The 22,305-nt window shown below is 41.6% G+C and overlaps 1 protein-coding gene across 1 annotated transcript in view; it reads right to left on the bottom strand.

Annotated features, from left to right (window-relative positions):
* LOC124594781 (RNA demethylase ALKBH5-like) overlaps nt 1–18,822 on the bottom strand; it is a 115,448-nt gene extending 96,626 nt beyond the window's left edge. Inside the window, exons 1-2 of the mRNA XM_047133188.1 lie at nt 18,654–18,822; nt 17,708–17,917 (exon numbers count right to left, since the gene is read on the bottom strand). Of these exons, the coding sequence (XP_046989144.1) occupies nt 17,708–17,917; nt 18,654–18,757 (314 nt within the window). The 5' untranslated portion in view covers nt 18,758–18,822. The remainder of the gene's footprint in view (nt 1–17,707; nt 17,918–18,653) is intronic.
* Nucleotides 18,823–22,305: the final 3,483 nt, after the last annotated feature.

The raw sequence follows: 22,305 nt of genomic DNA on the forward strand, positions 1-22,305 counted from the left end.
GTCCCATACATCCTCTCACCACTACCTACTCCAAACCAGTCACTAACATCACCTATCCCGTCAAAGGCAGAGCTACCTGTGAAACCAGTCATGTGATCTACAAGCTCAGCAGTATTCTATGTGGGCATGACAATCAACAAGCTGTCTGTCCACATGAATGGCCACTGACAAACTGTGGCCAAGAAAAAAATGGTCCACCTCGTTGCTGAGCACGCTGCACAACACAACATCCTCCATTTCAATGACTGCTTCACAGCCTGTGCCACATGGACCTTCCCACCAACACCAGCTTTCCTGAATTGTGCAGGTGGGAACTCTCCCTGTAATATATCCTACGTTCCCATAACCCTCCTGGCCTTAACTGTTAGTCACTGTCCTCACCCATCCAGCCCTTTCCCTGTTCGCATTCCAGCACTACACAACCCTCATTTCGCCAACACATCCAGCCTTTTTACTTCTCCCCTTTTCCACTACCCCCCCCCCCCCCCCCACTTCTCCCCTGCCCTCCTCCTAACCTCCTGACTGCACCTAGCTGTCCTAACCTCTTTCCACCTCGTCCCTGCGTGCTCCCCAGCAGCACTTCACTGTCATCCACCCTACTTTACTATCTCTCCCACTCCCCGGCCCAGCCTCCACCTTACCCCCACCCAGTTGCTACTACCATCAGTGTGTGTGTGTGTGTGTGTGTGTGTGTGTGTTCTCACAACAGCCTTCTCGGCCAATATTTATGACAGTCTTTTTGTTGTGCCTATTTGTGACTCAGCATCTCCGCTATACAGTGAGCAACAACTTTCCTTTTCATATTTACACACTCCGAATTTAACTGTGCATTATCAAGGTGCTGGAGATCATAGTAGTAAAATTGTTGCATAACAGCAGCTGCACAGATTGTTTAAACTACCTTCAAATTTGCAGTCCACCACTTTTACATAAATAAATGCAATATATTGAACATAATAAAAGATGTCCAATTTAATTTGAGTACCAGCAGAATATGGGTGCATATTCAGTGTGCCTCCACCATCATATTTTCTTATGGCTTTATATGTTTGCATTGTAAAATAAAATCTAGTTTTTTTCCTTTAGAACAGGGTCTTTCTAATGGAAATGGTTTAAAAGAATTTATAGAAGATTGTAAAAGTTGGCTAACAATAATCATTTTTGGCATTTTTACAAAAACTGTCAACTATGACCTCAATTTTCAAACAACTGGAAAGCAATAGGAGAACGAAATTTTATTTTCTAAGACTTTGCATTGGTAGGTTATCACATGCAAAGTTTCAAGTTTATCCCGTAATTAGTTCTGGAGATATAAAAAGCTAAGCTTCACTTTTTCTCCAGCATCTATCTTTTCTGGCTAATTTGTTTCAAAATACTGATATGAAAGTTGCCCAAAGAATATTTCTTTTTATTATTTCACTTAACAGAGGGCAAAAAGTTGTACAGGAAGGTTAAGTTCTTTTTCTTTCAAGAATATTGCTGGACAAGATATGTCTCAAAGCTGCCGAAAACTCAGGTGCTCCGTAAACACCTGTGCTTTGAGGACAAACAAATGACTATATTTCTGCAATTATTATATTGGCAAAAGTAAAACTTTACACATTTTCAATGGGAACATATGTGACAAAATCTGTGTTGGTCCTGTGGGGACTTTTCCTGAAATTAGGCCACTTGGCATGAAATGGCCCACTTACAACTTACAAAATTCCTGTCAATCCCACACATGAATTATTGAATTTTTTCTTTTTTTTTCAATCAATAAGGTATTATCTGGTACTTTAGATGAAGATGGCACATCTTATTTTAAAGCAAACTTTGATGTGTTAGATTAACTAGGGAGCAAGTTACAACAGTAAAAGCCACCTTAATGAGTTTTGATTATACAGGAATTTCTAAAGAGAGAAATGGACAGATCATTACATAAGGAATGAAAGCCTCTGTTAACATACAATACAATCTAGGAATAGCATTGACTCATCAATGAGAAGCTAATGTCTATTTTTAATGAGCTTGAACAGGAACTGATCTGCTAATTATAGTAATTGTAAATGCACAAAAAGGTATTTTACAGCTGCATCTAATTAATCCTGTGCAAGTAGCAAATATCTGGAGCTGACGAAAGGTGACAAAGGTAAGAGACTCCCAATAGCATTTACAGTGGACAATGGTTAACAGTTGTGTAAAGTAATTGACGTTTGTGTGTTCACTGCTAGTAACATTTAAGTTGCGTATTAAAAATTCCTCTTATACACAAGGGTGTATTTAATACCTATACATTTTGGCCACTTCCTGTCGAGTTAGATGCAAGGGAAACACTTATTTACATACAATGGATATCTCTCCTATGGGTGCATTTTCTCTGGGGTTTCGGCAGATATTTGGAAATTCGATTTTACAACATGTAGCTGAAGTCATCTCAAACAAATTCCACTGGTCACGTTTCACAGCGTCCAGCATCAATGGAGAGTGACAGTGTTTCCCAATACAAACAAAATGATTTTTAAATCAGAATTGTGTGTTTCATTCAATAGAACGGTCCCACATTACCATTGCGCAGTATTCGTTTTGTTGCAACGTCAACCGTAACAGTAAAATATGAGGAATTATCAGAACTCCAGCAGCAGCTGAGTAGTGCTGATCATGGTGGTAGAGCCAGCACAGCTCAGGACTGTTCTGTCACTGCTGGAGTACTGGTAATTCTTTGTGTTGTACTGCCCCTGTTAATACACACTGATAAAACGAACATCACACTTCACTAATTAAGGATCGCTCTGTCGATTGGGCACGTTAAATTCCACTTTGAACATAATTTCGTCTGTAATGGGAACTAACCAATGTTTTTTCACTGGCCGTGTACCTCCTTCCTGGTGGAATGACTGGAACTGATCGGCTGTCGAACCGCATCCGTCTAGTAGGCTCTCCTCATGCATGGTTGTTTACATCTTTGGTCAGGTTTAGTGACATCTCTGAACAGTCAAAGGGACTGTCTCTGTGATAGAACATCCACAGTCAACATCTATCTTCAGGAGTTCTGGGAACTGGAGTAATGCAAAACATTTTTTTGGTGTGTGTAGTAACTAGATTCTATCTGTAATGGCAGGTAATGAAATTGAAATAACCTTAGGTGTTTACCTGTCTTTAACAAATTCTCTTGTGACTCAATTGATAGCATTGAGGAACTCTCACTATGTACTTTTCCAATTCTCCTAATATTTGTCAGGGTTTTTCCCTTGTTACCTAAAAAGCTGTATGGTTCTGTCCCTATTGCATGGACTTTAATCTTTGCAGTATCACCAAACTTTAAACTGTCTTCAACTGAAGAGTGACATTTATTTTTTCACTATGGGAAAGTTTGCATTCTAAATTGCATTGAGGGCTCTAATACGGAAATATCAGTGATATGGTCAATCAACATTTAATACAGCTACGCAACACTGGAAGCATAAAGAAACCCACGATGATGACAGTAGCCTACTGTGTCCAGTTCACTCTAAGCAGCTTGCTTTGTTCTTTTTTGGGCAGCACATCAAAACTGGTATGCAGTAACTTGAGGAAAGATCAGTATTTACTTCCCATTAAGCAACAGTTGTAACACAGGGGTTAACAGAACTTTGAGTCAGTAGCTGAACACTACTATACAACCCTGTAGAGGGGAATGATTTGTTATGAAATGAAGTTATCTGGAACTCTACCCTTAATGAAGGTGGGATTCGATTGCCAAACCACATGAGGTGCTTTTAAGTCTCAAATACAAAGGAATGACTAGGGGAGTCACTTGATTAGGTCTATGAGGGTTTCTTAAATCAAGTGGTTTTATTGGAACTACTTTTTGCTAAATTTCTTTTCCTTACTAGAGGATTACTATGAAAAGAGGATCTACATTCAAATCTATATTCATAATCTGCAAACCATTGTGAGGTGAGTGCAAATGGTACGTCCCATATTGTACCAGTTATTAGGGTTTTCTTCCTGTTCCTTAAACGAGCGCAGAAAGAATGAGTGATTGAATGCATCCTACATGTAGTAATTATTCTAATCTAATCCTCAAAATCCCTATGTCAGCGAACGTAAGGGATTTCAGTATATGCTAGAATCTACATTGTCTTGCATGCTATTTTACTTCAGTAAAATTTATTTTCCTGTTGATACTAAGCTTCAGAACACATTCTTCTCAACAGAGAGGGCAATTTCTGTTCCATACTGGATGACCACCTAGGTAGTTAATAATTTTATTTGAATGTGTACAAGCATATTCATTCTCTCTCTCTCTCTCTCTCTCTCTCTCTCTCTCTCTCTCTCTCTCTCTCTCTCTCACACACACACACACACACACACACACACACACACACACTATGCAACAGGAAATTTGAGCTCTTTAAGCAATAGTTGAATATCCAAAATTTTGACACTTACAAAAACTCAACATTTGACACACAAACCCAATTACAGTAGATCTACCTTGCTGCAATACGACTGTGCAACGGAGACCTGAAACTGTGGTATCGATAGTTACGATGCCACGGCATAGGTGCAAGTTCGTAGGTTGGCACTACGAAACCGATGACAGCGCCTTCTAGGCCCGCTGTGCAGCTCTATGAGCGCCACTCTGGATTCAGCCCATCTGATTCAGAGCCAAAGACCAAGCAACTTAGTTTCTACTTTATACGGGGCTAGCCATTACAGACTTTGTTGCTTCAGTTACTTCAATGATAGTTTGTCCAACTACTAGTAGCAGTTAGCGTTGATGCCTGTGCGACTTCGCACCTACATGCTCATCTCATCCAAAGTTAAGTACAATTGATGTACTAAAGTATCGTGTTGAGATATACTAAAACCACTTTTAATTGCAGTACCACGGGTTCTACATCACCTGCTCCTCCTAGCTTCCTACATTTGGCCTACCTTTCAGTTTACAGGAGCAGATCCACCCGCTGCCTTCCAGGTGGGATACAAAAAGTGCTGCTTTAGTTTTGTCCCTTTGCCTGTGTGCGTCTGCGTATGAATGCTTCCCCTATTTGCTATAAGACTTTCATTTGTGTAAACCATGGCTTCGCCACAGGAACAGGGTTCGCTGTCCAATCTTGTAAATTTTCAGGCTCAGCAAATGACGCAGCTGCTTGCTGCAATAAATTGACTAGTCACAGTACAAACTGCAGTTACTTCGGCACCTTCGCCGCCGCCACCAGTACCACTGCCGACACCTCCAGCGCCGCCATTTTGCGCCTTCAATCTTGACACTGAATGCTGGCCAGAATACATTGCCCAGCTAGAGGCACACTTCGCAGCATACAACATACCAGGTACAGAGCGGCTTGCCTTTTTCATTGCCAACATGGGTGTTGTGTTATACCATGTGCTTGTAAAACTGTTTCCCACCACCTGCCCAAAAACTAAAACTTATGATGAAGTGCTTGATGCTTTGAACTCCCACTTCTGTGACAGTGTAAATGTGGTAGCTGCACACTACAAATTCTTTTGTCTCCGGCGCGGCTGTAATCAGTCCAATAAATCTTGGTTAGCGAACCTTCAGGGTCTAACTTCTGATTGTGACTTTAATTGCCCGTGTGGACGCTCATATGCGGATATAATCATTAGAGACGCTATTGCACTGAATGTGGCGGATCACTGCATCTGTGAACAAATCCTCAGATTTAAAAACCCATCTTTGCAGGAAGTAGTGGACTTGCTAGACAGAAAAGATATATTAGACATGGCTAATTCCACGTTCAACGTGGCCCCGGGTGTGTGTACTGTTAGCACGGCACAACACGTGCCCTCCCGCCCAGCCCCAGCACGGCAAGCCACACCGCTCGCGTGCAAGTAAACAAGTTTCCCATCAGGCACCTACTCACAAACTGAAATACTGTCCGCACTGCTTTCGTGCCCAATTGCGGGACAGTTGCCCATCCCGTCAAGCACAGTGTTATTTTTGTAATAAGAAAGAACATGTGCAAGCTTTGTGTAGTAAGAGAATCTCTAATTCCCAACTAGTCTCCCGTTCACATGACTCACGTGGGTGTCACTGCAATGTAAACCGCCATGCTCATAATTCACATCAGCCTATGGACGTTAATGCCATTTATTCAAAGCCTTCTGCTTCACGTGCTTCTGCAGCTCATTGTGTGACTCGAGTTTTTCCAGACACTTCCTCTCGCATTCAGCAACATGAGAGAAAACTTTTTGTGACTTTGAACATTTGTGGACGTTCTGTTCGAATGCAGCTGGACACTGGTGCATCAGTTTTCTTTACTGAACAAATCAACGTATGACTTGCTTGGTTCGCCCCCGCTTCGTCATCCACATTCCACGCTGGCTGCATTTACTGGACAGGAAATCTCAGTGCTCGGCATGTATAGTTTGCAAGCCACGTATGGTGCAACGATACGTATAGTGTCTTTCCATGTGCTCCGCTCTAGTGATGCTACAAACATGTTTGGCATGGAGGCATTTGAACTTTTTGGCCTCACAATTCAGGCAATGCTAGTGACCATGCAGACTGTGTTGCCGCACTATACGATGATTTTGCTGAACTCTTTTGTGATGGCCTTGGTTGATCCACAGACTTTGCAGCGCATGTTGTAGTTAAAGACAATGCCATGCCTGTTTTCCGTCGCGCAAGCCCGGTACCACACGCACTGGGTGATGCCGTAGCTGCTGAACTTGTGCATTTGCAAGACAGTGGTGTCACTGAACCTGTTTCTGCTTCGCATTGGGCTTCCCCTATAGTGTGTGTGAAGAAACCAAACAGTCGTCTCCGTATTTGTGCTGACTAAGTCTACAGTAATTCCCCAGACAGTAATAGCAATGTTTCCCTTACCGCGTCCTGAAGACATTTTTGATAAGCTTGGTGCGGGAAAATTCTTTTCCACGATTGACTTGCGGGACGCATACTTCCAGATTCCACTCGACGAACAGTCGCAGCACTATTTTGTGATCAACACCCACCTTGGAGTGTTTAAGTTTCACTGCCTTCCATTCGGTTGTGCTTCAGCTCCTGCTATTTTTCAGTCTTATTTGCAAAAGTTGTGTGCCACTTTCCCTGGTTGTTCCAATTATCTGGACGATATAGTTGTATCAGGTCGCACCCCTGGCGAACATTTGGAGAATTTGCTTGCTTTATTTACTGTACTTTTGCAGGCAGGACTAAAGTGTAACAGAGACAACTGCAAATATTTTCAAACTGAGATTCAGTATTTAGGACATATGATTAACGGTCAGGGTATCCACCCCTCGCCGTCACATCTCAGTGTGATTAGAGACATGCCAGCACCCACGCACTTTAAAGAACTTCAGTCTGCATTGGGCAAAACTACATATTATAGTTGGTTTATACCAAATGCAGCGCAGACTGCAGCACTTTTGCATTGCATTCGGCACAAAAACGTTCCTTGTGTGTGGTCTTTGGAGTTTGACGCTGCTTTCCACAAGCTCAAGTCTGCTTTGTTGAGTGATCACTGTTGGATTCCTTTCGATCCCTCCAAACCAATTGTTTTGGCTGTCGATGCATCTTCTCACGGCATTGGAGCGGTTCTCTCGCACTGCATTAATTCTGTCGATCGCCCGATTGCTTTTGGGTCTAAGTTGCTCAATTCTGCCCAGCAAAACTATTCTCAAATCAAGAAAGAAGCTTTAGCTATTGTATATGGAGTGACGAAGTTTCATGATTTTTTTGTACGGTCAAAAGTTCTATTCGGTCACTGACCATAAGCCTTTGACGTCATCGTTCCAGAGCCAGTTCCAGCCCATAATGCACAAAAGTTGCAATGTTGGTCTTTGTTTTTGTCTTACTACAATTACAAAACCTTGTTTCAGCCTACGGCCCAGCATGGCAATGCTGATGCTTTGTCTCGTCTGCCTATCGGTCCTGACGAGGTGTTTGATTCTTCTGAACTGTCCTGCATGTTTATTGATTCGCAAAATAAGGAAATCAGCTGATGGTTTTCCGGTGGACTTTCGTCGCATTGCTTCCACGACAGCCGCCAATACTTCTTTGCAGATTCTTTTGCAGTATCTTCGTACTCAATGGCTTCCATCTGCTATGCAGATTCGTGATCCACTCATTCGACGTTACTTTGCGCAACGTCACAACTTGTCTGTACACCACGGTGTTATCTTGTTATGAACTCACAATGATCAGTCTTGTGTGGTTGTACCTTGTTCGTTGGAGTCTGAAATCCTCCGATTGCTGCACGCTGGTCATTGGGGTATTGTGCAGACGAAGCATTTAGTGCGTCGTCACTGCACTTGGGTCGGCATTGATACACAAATTGAGAATTTGCTTGCTAATTGTCACTCTCGTGCGGAGCATCAATCTGCTCCCCGCCAACACTTATTTCCGTGGCCAACTCCCACTGCGCCTTGGCAGCACATTCATATTGATTTTGCGGGTCCTTTCTGGGACACACACTGGCTGATAGTTATTGATGCGTACAGCAACTTTCCTTTTGTTGTGCCTACGTCTTCTACTATATCTGCGAGTACTATTCGGGCTTTGACGCCTATTTTCTGTATTAAGGACCTTAAGTTATTGTCTCCAACAATGGCCCCCAATTTGTGTCCTCCGAGTTTGAAGCGATCTGTGCTGCAAATGGCATTCGCCATCTGACCTCAGCCCCGTACCATCCCCAGTCGAACGGTGAGGCTGAATGTTTTGTACATACATTGAAGCCACAGATGAGCAAGTTGCGCGCCTCGCACTCTCGTGAGCATGCGCTTTGGCCTTTCCTTGCTTCACATTGTTCCCAGACGTGCGGCATCCATTCCCCAACGGAATTGCTACATGGCCGTGCCCACCGGTCGCTCCTGCAGCTTTTGCACCCGCCGCCATGCACTCCTGCTGCTTCGCCTCGTTCTGGCTTGGCGCTGCAGATTTGGTGTTCTATCGCGTTTTCTCTGGCAGGCAGCGCTGGGAGCAGGGGCGCATTCTTCGCCAGCTTGGGCGCGCCTTATTTGTCACTTCTGGTCCCTCCAGCACTGTCAAGCGACACCAGAACCAGATCCGTTTGTGCCATTCTTGGTTTTCTGCCACTGGTTGTTTTCTGGCAGAATTGGAGGCTTCGCGGCATCTACCGCCTCAGCCCATGACTCCACCGACGGAGGCTCCATCATGGGCAAGCCTGCCATCGTTGTCACTGCAGGTCAGGTCACCTGCAATGGATGGGCACCTCTTGCCAGCCCCATGGCCCCACCTCCAGCTGCAGTCGTGTTCCTCTGCGGTGCCGGAACCGATGGACGCGGAGGCTGCCGTCACGCTGCCACCCACGGAGATCGCTGCTCCGCCTCCTCATCCCAGCATACCCAGGGGCGGTGCTCAGCCTGGGCAGGTTTTCCACGGGGCATTTTCCTCGCCCCCTCGCAAGCAATTAGGGGACGCGAGTGGTCAGTGCGCCCCGGTAGTTCCTCTAACCGCCCCCTCAGTTACGCCACCCCTGGTCCCTCCAACTGCCATCGGAAGCCCTACTCAACAACGGTGCGTCGTTTCAGAGGGGAGGGACGTGGTATCGATAGCTACGATGCTACGGCATAGGTGCAAGTTCATGGGTTGGCACTACGAAACCGACGACAGTGCCCTCTAGCCGGCGCTGTGCATCTCTACAAGCGCCACTCTGGATTCAGCCCATTTGATTCCGAGCTGATGACCAAGCAACTTAGTTTCTACTTCATAGGGAGCTAGCCATTATGGACTTTGTTACTTCAGTGATGGCTTGTCCAACTACTAGTAGCTGACAGCGTTGATGTCTGTGCGGCTCCGCCCCTACGTGCTAATCTCAGCCAAAGTTAAGTACAATTGATGTACTCAAGTATCGTGTTGAGCTATACTGAAACCACTTAATTGCAGTACCATGTGTTTGTAATGGATCTGGGAGATGTTATTTTTTTACCGTATTTGTCGATACTGAATTGAAAATGTTTTCTTATATTTTTGTCAGAATTTATTATAATTTGTCTTATTATATGTTAATTTACTTCTGTTTTTGAGAGTAAAAGCATATTGATTACTATTAGAAAATGTATCGAAGAATAGCAAAGAAACTGATTGTGTAAAATATCTTTGACGTTGGAGTAGTCTTTGACTATAGTCAGTCCGAGTTGGAAGCTAACTCTTGGTGTGTGTTGACGGAAGAACAATGTGAAGGTCGCAGTCATAAATAATTTTGAATTATGTTAACTATTATTTTTGTATTATCTGAAAAGAAGAAACTACATTTGAAGAAACTGTATTTGAAACACCAAAATGAGAGAAACACGCTGAACCACGTCATTTTCTGCAGCCGACATAGACGCATTGTGGAATCATACTTAGACAACTGAAGCCAAGACTTATATTTGCTTGCAAACGTCTAATGGAAAAGGTACTGTCATGAAATATGGCAAATTTAAGTTTATAAAAAAATAGTGACCATATTTTCAACTTGTGTAATAGCCGGGAAACCATATTTCATGTTCCACCTCACCTGCTCCTCCTAGCTTCCTACATTTGGCCTACCCTTCAATTTACAGCAGAAGACCCACTCGCCGCCTTCCAGGCGGAATTGGAAAAAAAAATAAATAAATAAATAAATTCAATTTTCTTTAACGAACAATTTAACTTCTTCAATTTTTGTGATCTCTGTGAAAACCACATTCACTTTCCTTTCCTGCAATTCTCTGGGTTCAATTTTCACTATTTTACGACAGACAATGCCCTTAACAAAATTTTGAGTGTGATGTATTTCAATCTGTTGTGGGTTACAGCCCCCTTACCTGTAATTTAGAAAAAAATATATGTGGTGTATCCATCTCAACCAGTAAAATGATTGTTTGAAATAGGCTGGTTCTAGACACTTGGCACTTGCTTCTTACGCACTGTTTCCACGGCAACAACTCTAAATTGGAAACCTTTTGTGCTTTTACTAACATTAATATTATACACACTTCAAAAAAATGTTTTGCATCACCCCAGTTCCCAGAACTCCTGAAGGTAGACGTTGGCTGTGGATATCACAGACACAGTCCCTTTGACTGTTCAGAGATGTCACTAAACTCGACCAAAGATGTAAATAACGAAGCACAAGCAGCGCATATTACACAGAAGGGATCCGACAGCCGATCAGTTCTAGTCATTCCAACAGGAAGGAGGTACACGGATAGTGTTGTCTGTACTTCAACCACGCCTAGACGGTCGATACCGCGTTTCGTTCGCGTCCACATTGTTACTTTGTGCCAGGAAGGGCTCTCAACAAGGGAAGTGTTCAGGCACCTCTGAGTGAACCGAAGCAATGTTGTTCGGACATAGAGGAGATACAAGAGAGACAGCAACTATTGACGACATGCCTCACTCAGGCCACCCAAGGGCTACTACTGCAGAGGATGACTGCTACCTACCGATTATGGCTCGGAGGAACCCTGACAGCAACGCCACCATGTTGAATAATGCTTTTCGTGCAGCCACAGGATATCATGTTATGACTCAAACTGTGCACAATAGGCTGTATGATGCGCCACTTCACTCCCGACATCCACGGCAAGGTCCATCTTTGCAACCAAGACACCATGCAGCACGGTACAGATGGGCCAAACAACATGCCAATGAACTGCTCAGGATTAGCATCACTTTCTCTTCAACCAACCATCGGAGATGTGTTTGGAGGCAACCTGGTCAGGCTGAATGCCTTGACACACTGTCCAGCAGGTGCAGCAAGGTGGAGGTTCCCTGTTGTTTTGGGGTGGCATTATGTGGGGCCGACGTACGCCACTGGTGGTCATGGAAGGCATTGTAATGGTTGTATGATACGTGAATGCCATCCTCCGACAGATAGTGCAACCATATCGGCAGCATATTGGTGAAGCATTCGTCTTCATGGACGACATTTCGCACCCCCATCGTGCACGTATTGTGAAAGACTTCCTCCAGGGTAACGACGTCGCTCGACTAGAGTGGCCAGCATGTTCTCCAGACATGAACCCTATTGAACATGGCTGGGATAGATTGAAAAGAGCTGTTTATGGACGACGTGATCCTCCAACCACTCTGAAGGATCTACGACGAATTGCCGTTGGGAGTGGGACAGTCTGGACCAGCAGTGCCTTGATGAACTTGTGGATAGTATGCCACGATGAATACAGGCATGCATCAATGCAAGAGGACATGCTACTGGGTATTAAGAGGTACCAGTGTGTACAGCAATCTGGACCACCACCTCTGAAGGTCTCGCTGTATGGTGGTACGACATGCAATATGTGGTTTTCATGAGCAATAAAAGGGGCGGAAATCATGCTTCCAATTTTCTGTACAGGTTCTGGAACTCTCAAAACCGAGGTGACACAAAACTTTTTTTTTTTAATATGTGTATTATTTAATTTCATGGAAGTACCACCAAGATGAGCTCCCCTCTATTGGCTGGATGTTCTTACCAGCAGATAACACCACGAGAGATGAGCCACTGCATACCCAAGAGCTGCTGGTATGGGAAGAATCCAAAATATTTTTGCTAACCTACTAAAACTGAGATGATACATGCATCACATGGGCTATCCTTTTTTCCCTTATGTGTTTGTACAGGGTGAGGCATAAAAGATGAACGGTTTTCAGATGAACAATACATCATTAGGAGTGCTTCAAAACAATTTTTAATTACAGAATAACACTCAATGTTGCCATTTAACAAAATTAATGCTTGAAAACAATGTCTCCCAGGTGACAGCCAGTTTCAGCAATGCACTTCTCAAGGCGCTCTCTGAAGTTGGTTTCAACTATCTGCAACATGCCTCTGTCTATTTGGACGATTTCAACACGAACAGCTTCCTTCAATTCTACAAGTGGACGTGGTTTATGCACAAACGTGATCTGAAGTAATCCCACAAAAAGTAGTCACACATGGATAGGTCAGGGGAATGAGGAGGCCAATGAATGTCCCCGAACCGGGAAATAACTCTACCACGAAAAATAGTCTTAATTGCTTCCATAGTCAATCTTCCCATGTGAGCTGTAGCTCCATCCTGCTGAAACCAAACTCACTGGATAGGAAATACGTGTTGTTCTTAATTCAGGTAGGAAGAATTCAGTGATCACCTCTCTATATCGTTCAGAGGTTACGGTTACAGTGTTCCGTTCTTGTCTTGGAAAAAGTATGGACCAATAACATCTGTACCTGTCACAGCACACCAAACAGTCACCTTGGTACTATGTAATGGTTTCTCAAGCAGCACTTTTGGGTTTTCACTGGCCCAATAACAACAGTTCTGCTGATTTACCATTCCATTCAAATGGCAATGAGCTTCATATCTGATAAGCAAAATAATGTTGTCATTTTGCTCAAATATGGCCTCCATTTCTCAGGCAAAATTTACCCACTGTTCATAATCCATTGGGTTTAATTTCTGCACAACGGCCATTTTGTAGGAATTAAATTTTAGGTTAGTATGCAAAATATGCCTTACCGAGCGATTACTGAGGCGCAGCTCAGCCAAGTGTCTTCTAGCAGATCGGCCAGGACTACAGAGTATGGCTTGCCGAACTCTTTCCACATTTTCTTGTGTCTGAACTGCGCAAAGTGCTCCTGGAGGTTTTTGTTCATAACTGTTCCTCATGTTTGAAATGATTCTACCCAACATAAAATGGTGTTACGAGTGGGAATACTATCATGTCTAGCGAGATTGAAATCGCGAAACTCACGCCGCACTGCAACAACAGACTCACTATTGCGCACAAAACTATCGTAGCTAAACACATGATGTTGCAGAGTCCACAGCCTTGACTAAACAAAATGGCAGGAGCTACCGATTACGTTACCATATCGCCCCCCCCCCCCCCCCCCCCCCACCCACTCCGACGGCCTGACCTGAATACTAGCTGTTCTAAAAACGTCCGTCCTTTCTGCCTCACCCTATACCAACAATGTTATGTAGGCAACTGCACAAAAATCACTACTCTTGAGACACACTGCGAGAACAGAATTCACAGAGCTCATGGTGAAGAGGGGCTGACAGTGTTCAGCATCTTCAGGTTCTAGAATACAAGATAGTATCCTGCTGACATTTTATGCAAAACAGAAGTGCACACAAAATACACTGAGCTGGGGGCTTGTATCAGTAATTAACCCTATAAGTGACACTGGTAAATATATGGTTTCTTCCAGTTCAACTAAGTGTGGGAAGAAGGACTGACTGAATACCTCTGTGCATGCAGAAATTTTTCTAATCTTATCCTCATGACCCCTGTGTGAGCAATGCACAGGGGGATGCAATATATCCCTAGAGTAATCATATAAAGCCGGTTCTTGAAACTTTGTGAATAGACTTTCTCGGGATACTTTATTTCTGTCTTGAAGAGTCTGCCAGTGCAGTTCCTTCAGTATCTCTAAAACACTCTTCCACACACTGAGCAAACCTGTGACCATTCATACTGCCCTTCTCTGTATATGTTCAACATCCCCTGTTAGTTCTGTCTGGTACGGGTCCCACACAAGTGAGCAATATTCTAGGATGATACGCACAAGTGAGTTGTAAGCAATCTCTTTTGCAGACTGATTGCACTTCTACCGTATTCTACCAATAAACCAACATCTACCACCTGTTTTACCCATGACAAACTATGTGATCATTCCATTTCATATCCGTACGAAATATTAAAATATTATACCCAGGTATTTGTATGAGTTGGCCAAATGCACAGTGACTCATTGATATAATAGTCATAGGATACTATGCTTTTTGGTTTTGTGAAGTGCACAATTTCACTTTTCTAAACATTTAGAGCAAGTTGCCAATCTCTACACCATGTTGAAATCACAAAGATCTGACTGAATACTTATGCAGTCTCTCTCAGTAGTCCATTACAGATAACTGCACTATCTGCAAAAAGCCTGATTTTACTATTAATATTGTCTGCAAGGTCATCAATATACAGCATGAACAGCAAAGATCTCAACACACTTCCGTCGGACAAACACAAAGTTACTTCTACATCTGACGATGACTCTCCATCCAAGATAACATGCTGTGTCCTCCCTATCAAAGGTCCTCAATCCAGTCACAAATATCGCTTCGTATCCCATAAGACTGCACTTTTGAGAATAAACATAGGTGCGGTACTCAGTCAAATGCTTTTCAAAAATCAAGAAACACTGCATCTAATTGGCTGCCTTGAGCCATAGCTTTCAGTATGTCATTCTGTCCAAGATACGTCATTGTGTTTGAGCTCAGAATATGTTCTAAGATTCTACAACAAATTGATGTCAAGGGTATTGGACAGTAGTTTCGTGGATCACTTCTACTGCCCTTCTTGTAGACAGGGGTGGCCTGTGCTTTTTTCCAAGAACTGGGCACAGTTTTTTGTTCAAGGGATCTACAATAGATTATAGTAAGAAGGGCCAACTCAGCCATAAATTTGGTATAGAATCTGAAAGGGATTCCACCGGAGCCTGGAGCTTTGTTCAATTTTAACAATTTCAGCTGTTTCTCAACACCCTGGCACTATTACTTATTTCAGTCAACTTTTCAGTGGTTTGGGGATTCAATTGTGGCAATTCTTCTTTGTAAAGGAACAATGGAGTTGAGCATTTCAGCTTTTGCTTTGCTACCCTCAATTTTCAGTTTCTGTCTCATTCGTTAGGACTGGATGCTAACTTTGGTGCCACTAACAACCTTTACATACGTCCAGAATTTCTTTGGATATTGTGATGTGTCAATTGGCAATATTGTACTATGGTATTCATTGATGGCATCATGCATTGCTCTCTTTGACAAACATGTTTCATTCAGCATATCTCTATCTACAGCACTACACTTTGTTTTATATCTATTACATAGTGATCTCTGTTTGTTTAGAAGTTTCTTTACAGTGCCTATATACTATGGGGGTTCCCTCCCATTATGAACTATTCTACTGGGTACATATCTATCCATTGCATGGTCAACTATTCTTTTACACCTGAGCCACAATTCTCCTACATGCTCCTGCCCTGTGGAAATCCTCAAAGAGGTCAGGTCTATTTTTCACCATTAGATCCAATACATTTCCATCATGAGTGGGGTTCTGAACACTCTGTTTTCAGAGAAGGCATTCAGCAATGTTTCACAGGATTACTCATCATCACGCCCACCACTAACAAAACGGTAATTTTCCCAATTTATTGTTGGATGATTAAAGTCTCCATTAACGATTACAGTACAACTGGGGAACTTATGTACAAGTGAACTGAGGTTTTCTCCAAAGTTTCCGGTTACATCAGGAGATGAGTCCAGTGGGCAATGGAGGGATCCAATCATTTTATGCCCATCCCTGATACTGAGTCTTGCCCAAACAATCTCACATTCAGCTTCCATTTCTATCTCTGTGGATGAAACTTTTGTCTACTGCAACCAATACACCACCTCCATTTCCCATTTGCCTATACTTTCGATATACGCTTAAAATTATGATGTGTAACTGATTTTCTTCTGATTCTTTGGTACAAATATTTATCACCCCATTCCTCATGGTAGACACACAATACACTTAGCACAGGTTTACTCACTGTTATTCCCAAAAAGGATTACTGGCCTGTATTTCATTGTTATGCTGAAAAACAAATATTTGTCACCTAAAGGACTTAAAAGAAAATTAATATGCTATTGAATGTAATAGTAGAAACAGATAACTTCATTTTACCATTCAGATAATTTGAATTTTCACTCCCAAATGCTACCACAATATGGGCATCTACACAGCCCACACTTCTGTCGAGCTGACGGTAATTTATTTACAACTTAGTTTGTTCCTCATCTATCTTGACTTGCTCCTCCAAACTTTATTTCTTTTCCCATTTCTTAACTGCTCACATCATTTTGATTTTTTTTTTTCTTATCACTTTGCCTATATCTAGCTGCTTCTCATCTTCTGCCTTTCACGATCTTTTGTTTCCATGACTATGTTGAAATAGAGAAAAGATGAGCAAATATCCAGCCTAGTCTTCCTAAGACTGTACCTTTGTGCTAACCTAAAATGTCCAAAAACATTACATATTAACTATTCATTTTAAAAGGATGTAAATAGCTGTTTCTACTTTGGAATAACAGTCGACTGTTTCCAGTTACAACCAACCTCAGCTTTCAAAATTACACCAGGATGCCAACATTACTGTAGCCATATTGTTCTCTTGTTAACTGTTCCCTGTGATTAAGATCACAATGAGGTGACACCCACTTCACAGTATATGCAACTAATAATACAGTTTCATTCATCAGTATATAAACACACTGAACACGAAGGCATCTATTAGCTAAGTCTGATTGTATTGATTTATCGGCTTAAGTGCATAATGATTTCTAACTGTAAACTAAATTGTTACACAAGTAACTAAGAACTAAAAATGAAGGAATTTGTGACAATCAACTGTACATAAGGTTATAAGTAAGCTCCAATATATTGACGGATACTGACAATCCACAAATTGTCCTTTCAGGAAGTTTTCACAAAACACCGGACAATGAAAGAAAGGCAGTATTAATGATCTTCAAACCAGGAAAGCAGATACAATCTTTTCCATATTCCAACTAGAACACTTTTAAAATTTGAATAAAACAGTCATTCCTCTATCCCCAGTTACACGAAATGGAAAATTAGATGGCAGGTACTGCATGAGGAATTTTACAATAAATGTCAACTACCAAACTGCACTCAGCGAAACTTATTAAAGTGAATTAAAGGTATATTCACAACAAGATGTATTGCACACTTCATACTCACTTGTTCCGTAATGGTGCCCTGTCAACAGTACAGGGTTTGTACTTTCCTTTGTCTGCCAATTCGACCACTTCATCAATTTTATTTTCAATGGCAGTGCACTGATCATTATCAAACAATCTTCTCTGCTGAATCCCTGTATGAATTTGCTTCAAGAGCACTAAATTTTCATCCACATTGTATGGTGAGTAATGATATGATGGGCTAATATATCTGCAAAAAGGAACAAGTGGTATCACCACTCTTGCAAGCCGTTGAAAATCCATAAAAACACAAATATTTATATGCGTTTTAGGTCATAAATACTTAAAAAATGTGAAAAAGTCACCAACTGAAAACGTTTCACACAACTACTGTTGCTCACAATGTAGTCCGTGTCTCCTTTCAGAGTCCCACATAATTTAACATTGCAGTTTAAAACAAATTTATGCGAAAACATTTCTCATTGACATAGTAACAACTACATTTTTGGCATTACTACTACTGGTTACAGCAGTCGATTGCTGGCGAAACAGATTTCATATAAAAGAAAAATTCACTTTTACTTAAACTTGCCCGCAACAACAAGCGAGTTTTTTTAAAGCCTGACAAGTCTCGTAAACGCTGTTCCCTTCGATGTAATGTACTCGACTGAATTTATGGCCCACAACTTCATCAATACTTCTTTCCAACCGTAAATGTCAACCATTTTTAAACAACTATTAAGGAATATTATTTTGCACTACTGTACATAGTTTAAGCGCAAAATATACCACCGAATCTGTTGCTTCTACGACAGAACACGCTATATTACATACAGTCACGAACAGTGTAATGCGTTAGTTACAGCAACTCGCAAAACTAAATTAAGCCGACTGCTGGAAGTATTCAGTATAACAACAAATCAACTACATCGTTACAGTTACATTCAAGAATATCTTAAAGAGGTAAGTGAAATGACAAAACTGACTTCTTTTCTTTTTGCTGAGATTTCAAACTTTTCTGTTTCAGCTGCAATTTTTGCCTCAAATCCGTATAGCCAGCTGCCATGATATTTTTGCATCTATTGCGCATCCACTATATTCACCATTGCTTCAAAGCATGGTTTCGTGATAGTCTGCCGTCCAGGAGAAATAGTATCTCTGATTTGTGAGAGTATATCAGACGGCAAAACAAAACATCGAAGGCATAGATGAGTATTTAATTATCCAGTAGAAGGCCGGAAAATTACCTAGTCCAAGACATTAGAATTACTTCCTATAATGGAAATTCCCCAAATGCCAGGGGGAAAAAACTAGTGCCTATTGCAATTTAGCCATTCAGAACAGTGGACTTGATTTATTTATTTATTTATTCAGCCGTGGTACAATTTACAGTGTATAGATGTAGTCAGTGGCTATTACATTGATTGTTATCATAATGATATATCATACATAATATTTTAAAAATTTTATAGTTGTTACAATTAAGGCCAATTCACACTGGCCATCACGTCACGTCACACCACCGTCACGTCAGGGTGTATTCACAACGTCCTTCCCGTCACGTCGCGTCAAATCGCATATCCCAGTACCAAAAGGTGAACTTGAGATGATGAGTTACCATCCGTGATACAAAAAGTCGGAGTATAATGTCGGAATTGAGGAACTAACAGCGATATAGTTTATTAATGCCCAAAGCAGTGTAAAATCTTGATCAGTTTTGTGTAGTAAAGTGCTGAGAAGTGAAACAACATTTTAAAGTATTAACATTTATTTGCTGGCAATATATATATATATATATATACAAACACCTCAAATGATATTTATAAAGGAATAAATAGAATACATTTACCTTCTCCATTATAATTTTTCTCTTATGTTACTAATCACGTCACCAACATTTGTATTTTTCTCCTTCATTGTAACCGACTTTACCACTTTAAATGTTGTTTAATGAAAACTGTTTCATCGACTTATGTTCTTATTTATATACAGAGTGGGCGTCAGCTCTGTTCTGCTATCCCAAATCTAAATAACTTTTCCTAGTCAGGTATTTGACTTTGCGGAAGAACACTCAATGGAAAAAATATCCGTCTCGTCACGGAACATATGCAATTTGCCACAAAAACAAAGCAAAATAATAAAATAAATATTAAGAAGAGGCAAAACCACGAAATCCTCTACTGTAACACTAGTTCACGCGGCGAAAATTGGTCAACTTCCTATGTTAGCAGACGATGACACCATCAAAACCTTCTTGCCAAGAAATCTTGACACGGCCTGACGTTACATGACGGTTCGTTGACGATGACTATGGAGGCCGCAATTTGAAATGCATTGTGGAGTGTTTTCATGTGACATGACATGACGTGACAACCAGTGTGAATTACCTTTGGCCGTACAGCAAGGCTTGTTATGTCAGATATTGTTACATACTACTCATCGATGGATATCAAGTTATGTATTACATGCTCAATGACATTAAGTGGCTATCTGCAGCGTTTTTAAATGTTTATTTACAGTGTAACAAATGTTATTTAAAAAATATTTTTTCTGTCTGCTTAATTCACATCTTTAATTTCTTGTGCCTAGCTGCTGTACAGCGTGAAGGATGATCCACATTAGACCGCCACCTTACATAATCCTTAGAGTGTGTTCACACAGGATACCTGGAATATGTCATGTCACTTGCTTAGTCCATGAAAATATGGAACCATGAAAATGAGTTACCATCCACGATATAAGAAGTCAGAGTATAGAATCGGAGTTGAGGAACTGAAAAAAAAATCTCATTAATGGCCAAAGAAAACTTATTAACGGATATTCTTGATAAACTGATAAATTTTTTATGGTAAATGGCTGAGAATAAAAACAACAGAGAATACATAGAGCCCATTAACTTATCCATTACGTTTCTTTTCCCTATGTAGCAAATAACTGTATTCTTCTCCTTCAATAGAACTGACTTTTTCACATAATTTAAAGGTTATTTAATGAAAATTCTTTCATCGATTTATGTTCTTACTTATACATCTTGTAGGCATCTTCACCAACATCTATATCTATACTCTTCGAACCACTATGAAGTCCATGGCAGAAGATATGTTCCACTGTACTGGTTATCTGGGCTTTTTCTCGTATAATCATTTATTATTTATTTAGCAGCTGTGGATCAGATAGAAGTACATATTTGCATTACGAGTTTAACACAGTAGTGATCATATACACCACTTAATTACCAACATATGTAATTTTAAATATAACAGCTTCATGTATAATTATACATTTTGCATCTACTGACAGTTTATCTACACACATTTTATTTCTGTTCTATCATACATCAGAACATGAACTGAATGTATTGTGTAACTATCTACACATACTTTAGTTCCATTACACTGCCTGCTTCCAGTTTTTTGCATTTAGTATGTATTCATTGACTAGATAGAAAATACTTTCTATAACCAATAGTTTTATTCCAGAATGAGATTTTCACTCTGCAGCGGAGTGTGCGCTGATATGAAACTTCCTGGCAGATTAAAACTGTGTGCCCGACTGAGACTCGAACTCAGGACCTTTGCCTTTCGCGGGTAAGTGCTCTACCAACTGAGCTACCGAAGCACGACTCACGCCTGGTACTCACAGCTTTACTTCTGCCAGTACCTCGTCTCCTACCTTCCAAACTTTACAGAAGCTCCCCTGCGAACCTTGCAGAACTAGCACTCCTGAAAGAAAGGATATTGCGGAGACATGGCTTAGCCACAGCCTGGGGGATGTTCCAGAATGAGATTTTCACTCTGCAGCAGAGTGTGCGCTGATATGAAACTTCCTGGCAGATTAAAACTGTGTGCTGGACCGAGACTCGAACTCGGGACCTTTGCCTTTCGCGGGCAAGTGCTCTACCAACTGAGCAACCGAAGCACGACTCACGCCCGGTACTCACAGCTTTACTTCTGCCAGTATCTCATTCTGGAAACATCCCCCAGGCTGTGGCTAAGCCATGCCTCCGCAATATCCTTTCTTTCAGGAGTGCTAGTACTGCAAGGTTCGCAGGAGAGCTTCTGTAAAGTTTGGAAGGTAGGAGACGAGGTACTGGCAGAAGTAAAGCTGTGAGTACCAGGCGTGAGTCGTGCTTCGGTAGCTCAGTTGGTAGAGCACTTACCCGCGAAAGGCAAAGGTCCTGAGTTCGAGTCTCAGTCGGGCACACAGTTTTAATCTGCCAGGAAGTTTCATATCAGCGCACACTCCGCTGCAGAGTGAAAATCTCATTCTGGAAACATCCCCCAGGCTGTGGCTAAGCCATGTCTCCGCAATATCCTTTCTTTCAGGAGTGCTAGTACTGCAAGGTTCGCAGGAGAGCTTCTGTAAAGTTTGGAAGGTAGGAGACGAGGTACTGGCAGAAGTAAAGCTGTGAGTACTGGGCGTGAGTCGTGCTTCGGTAGCTCAGTTGGTAGAGCACTTGCCCGCGAAAGGCAAAAGTCCCGAGTTCGAGTCTCGGTCGGGCACAGAGTTTTAATCTGCCAGGAAGTTTCAATAGTTTTATTGTTTGCTTAAATTTGTCTTTCAATCTAATGTTTTGAATATGTTCTTCCAACAGCAAAAATTTATCTATGGTGAGCCCTAAGTACTTTGTGGTTTGAA

Source organism: Schistocerca americana, chromosome 2, assembly GCF_021461395.2.
Source record: "Schistocerca americana isolate TAMUIC-IGC-003095 chromosome 2, iqSchAmer2.1, whole genome shotgun sequence".
Lineage (NCBI taxonomy): Eukaryota > Metazoa > Arthropoda > Insecta > Orthoptera > Acrididae > Schistocerca > Schistocerca americana.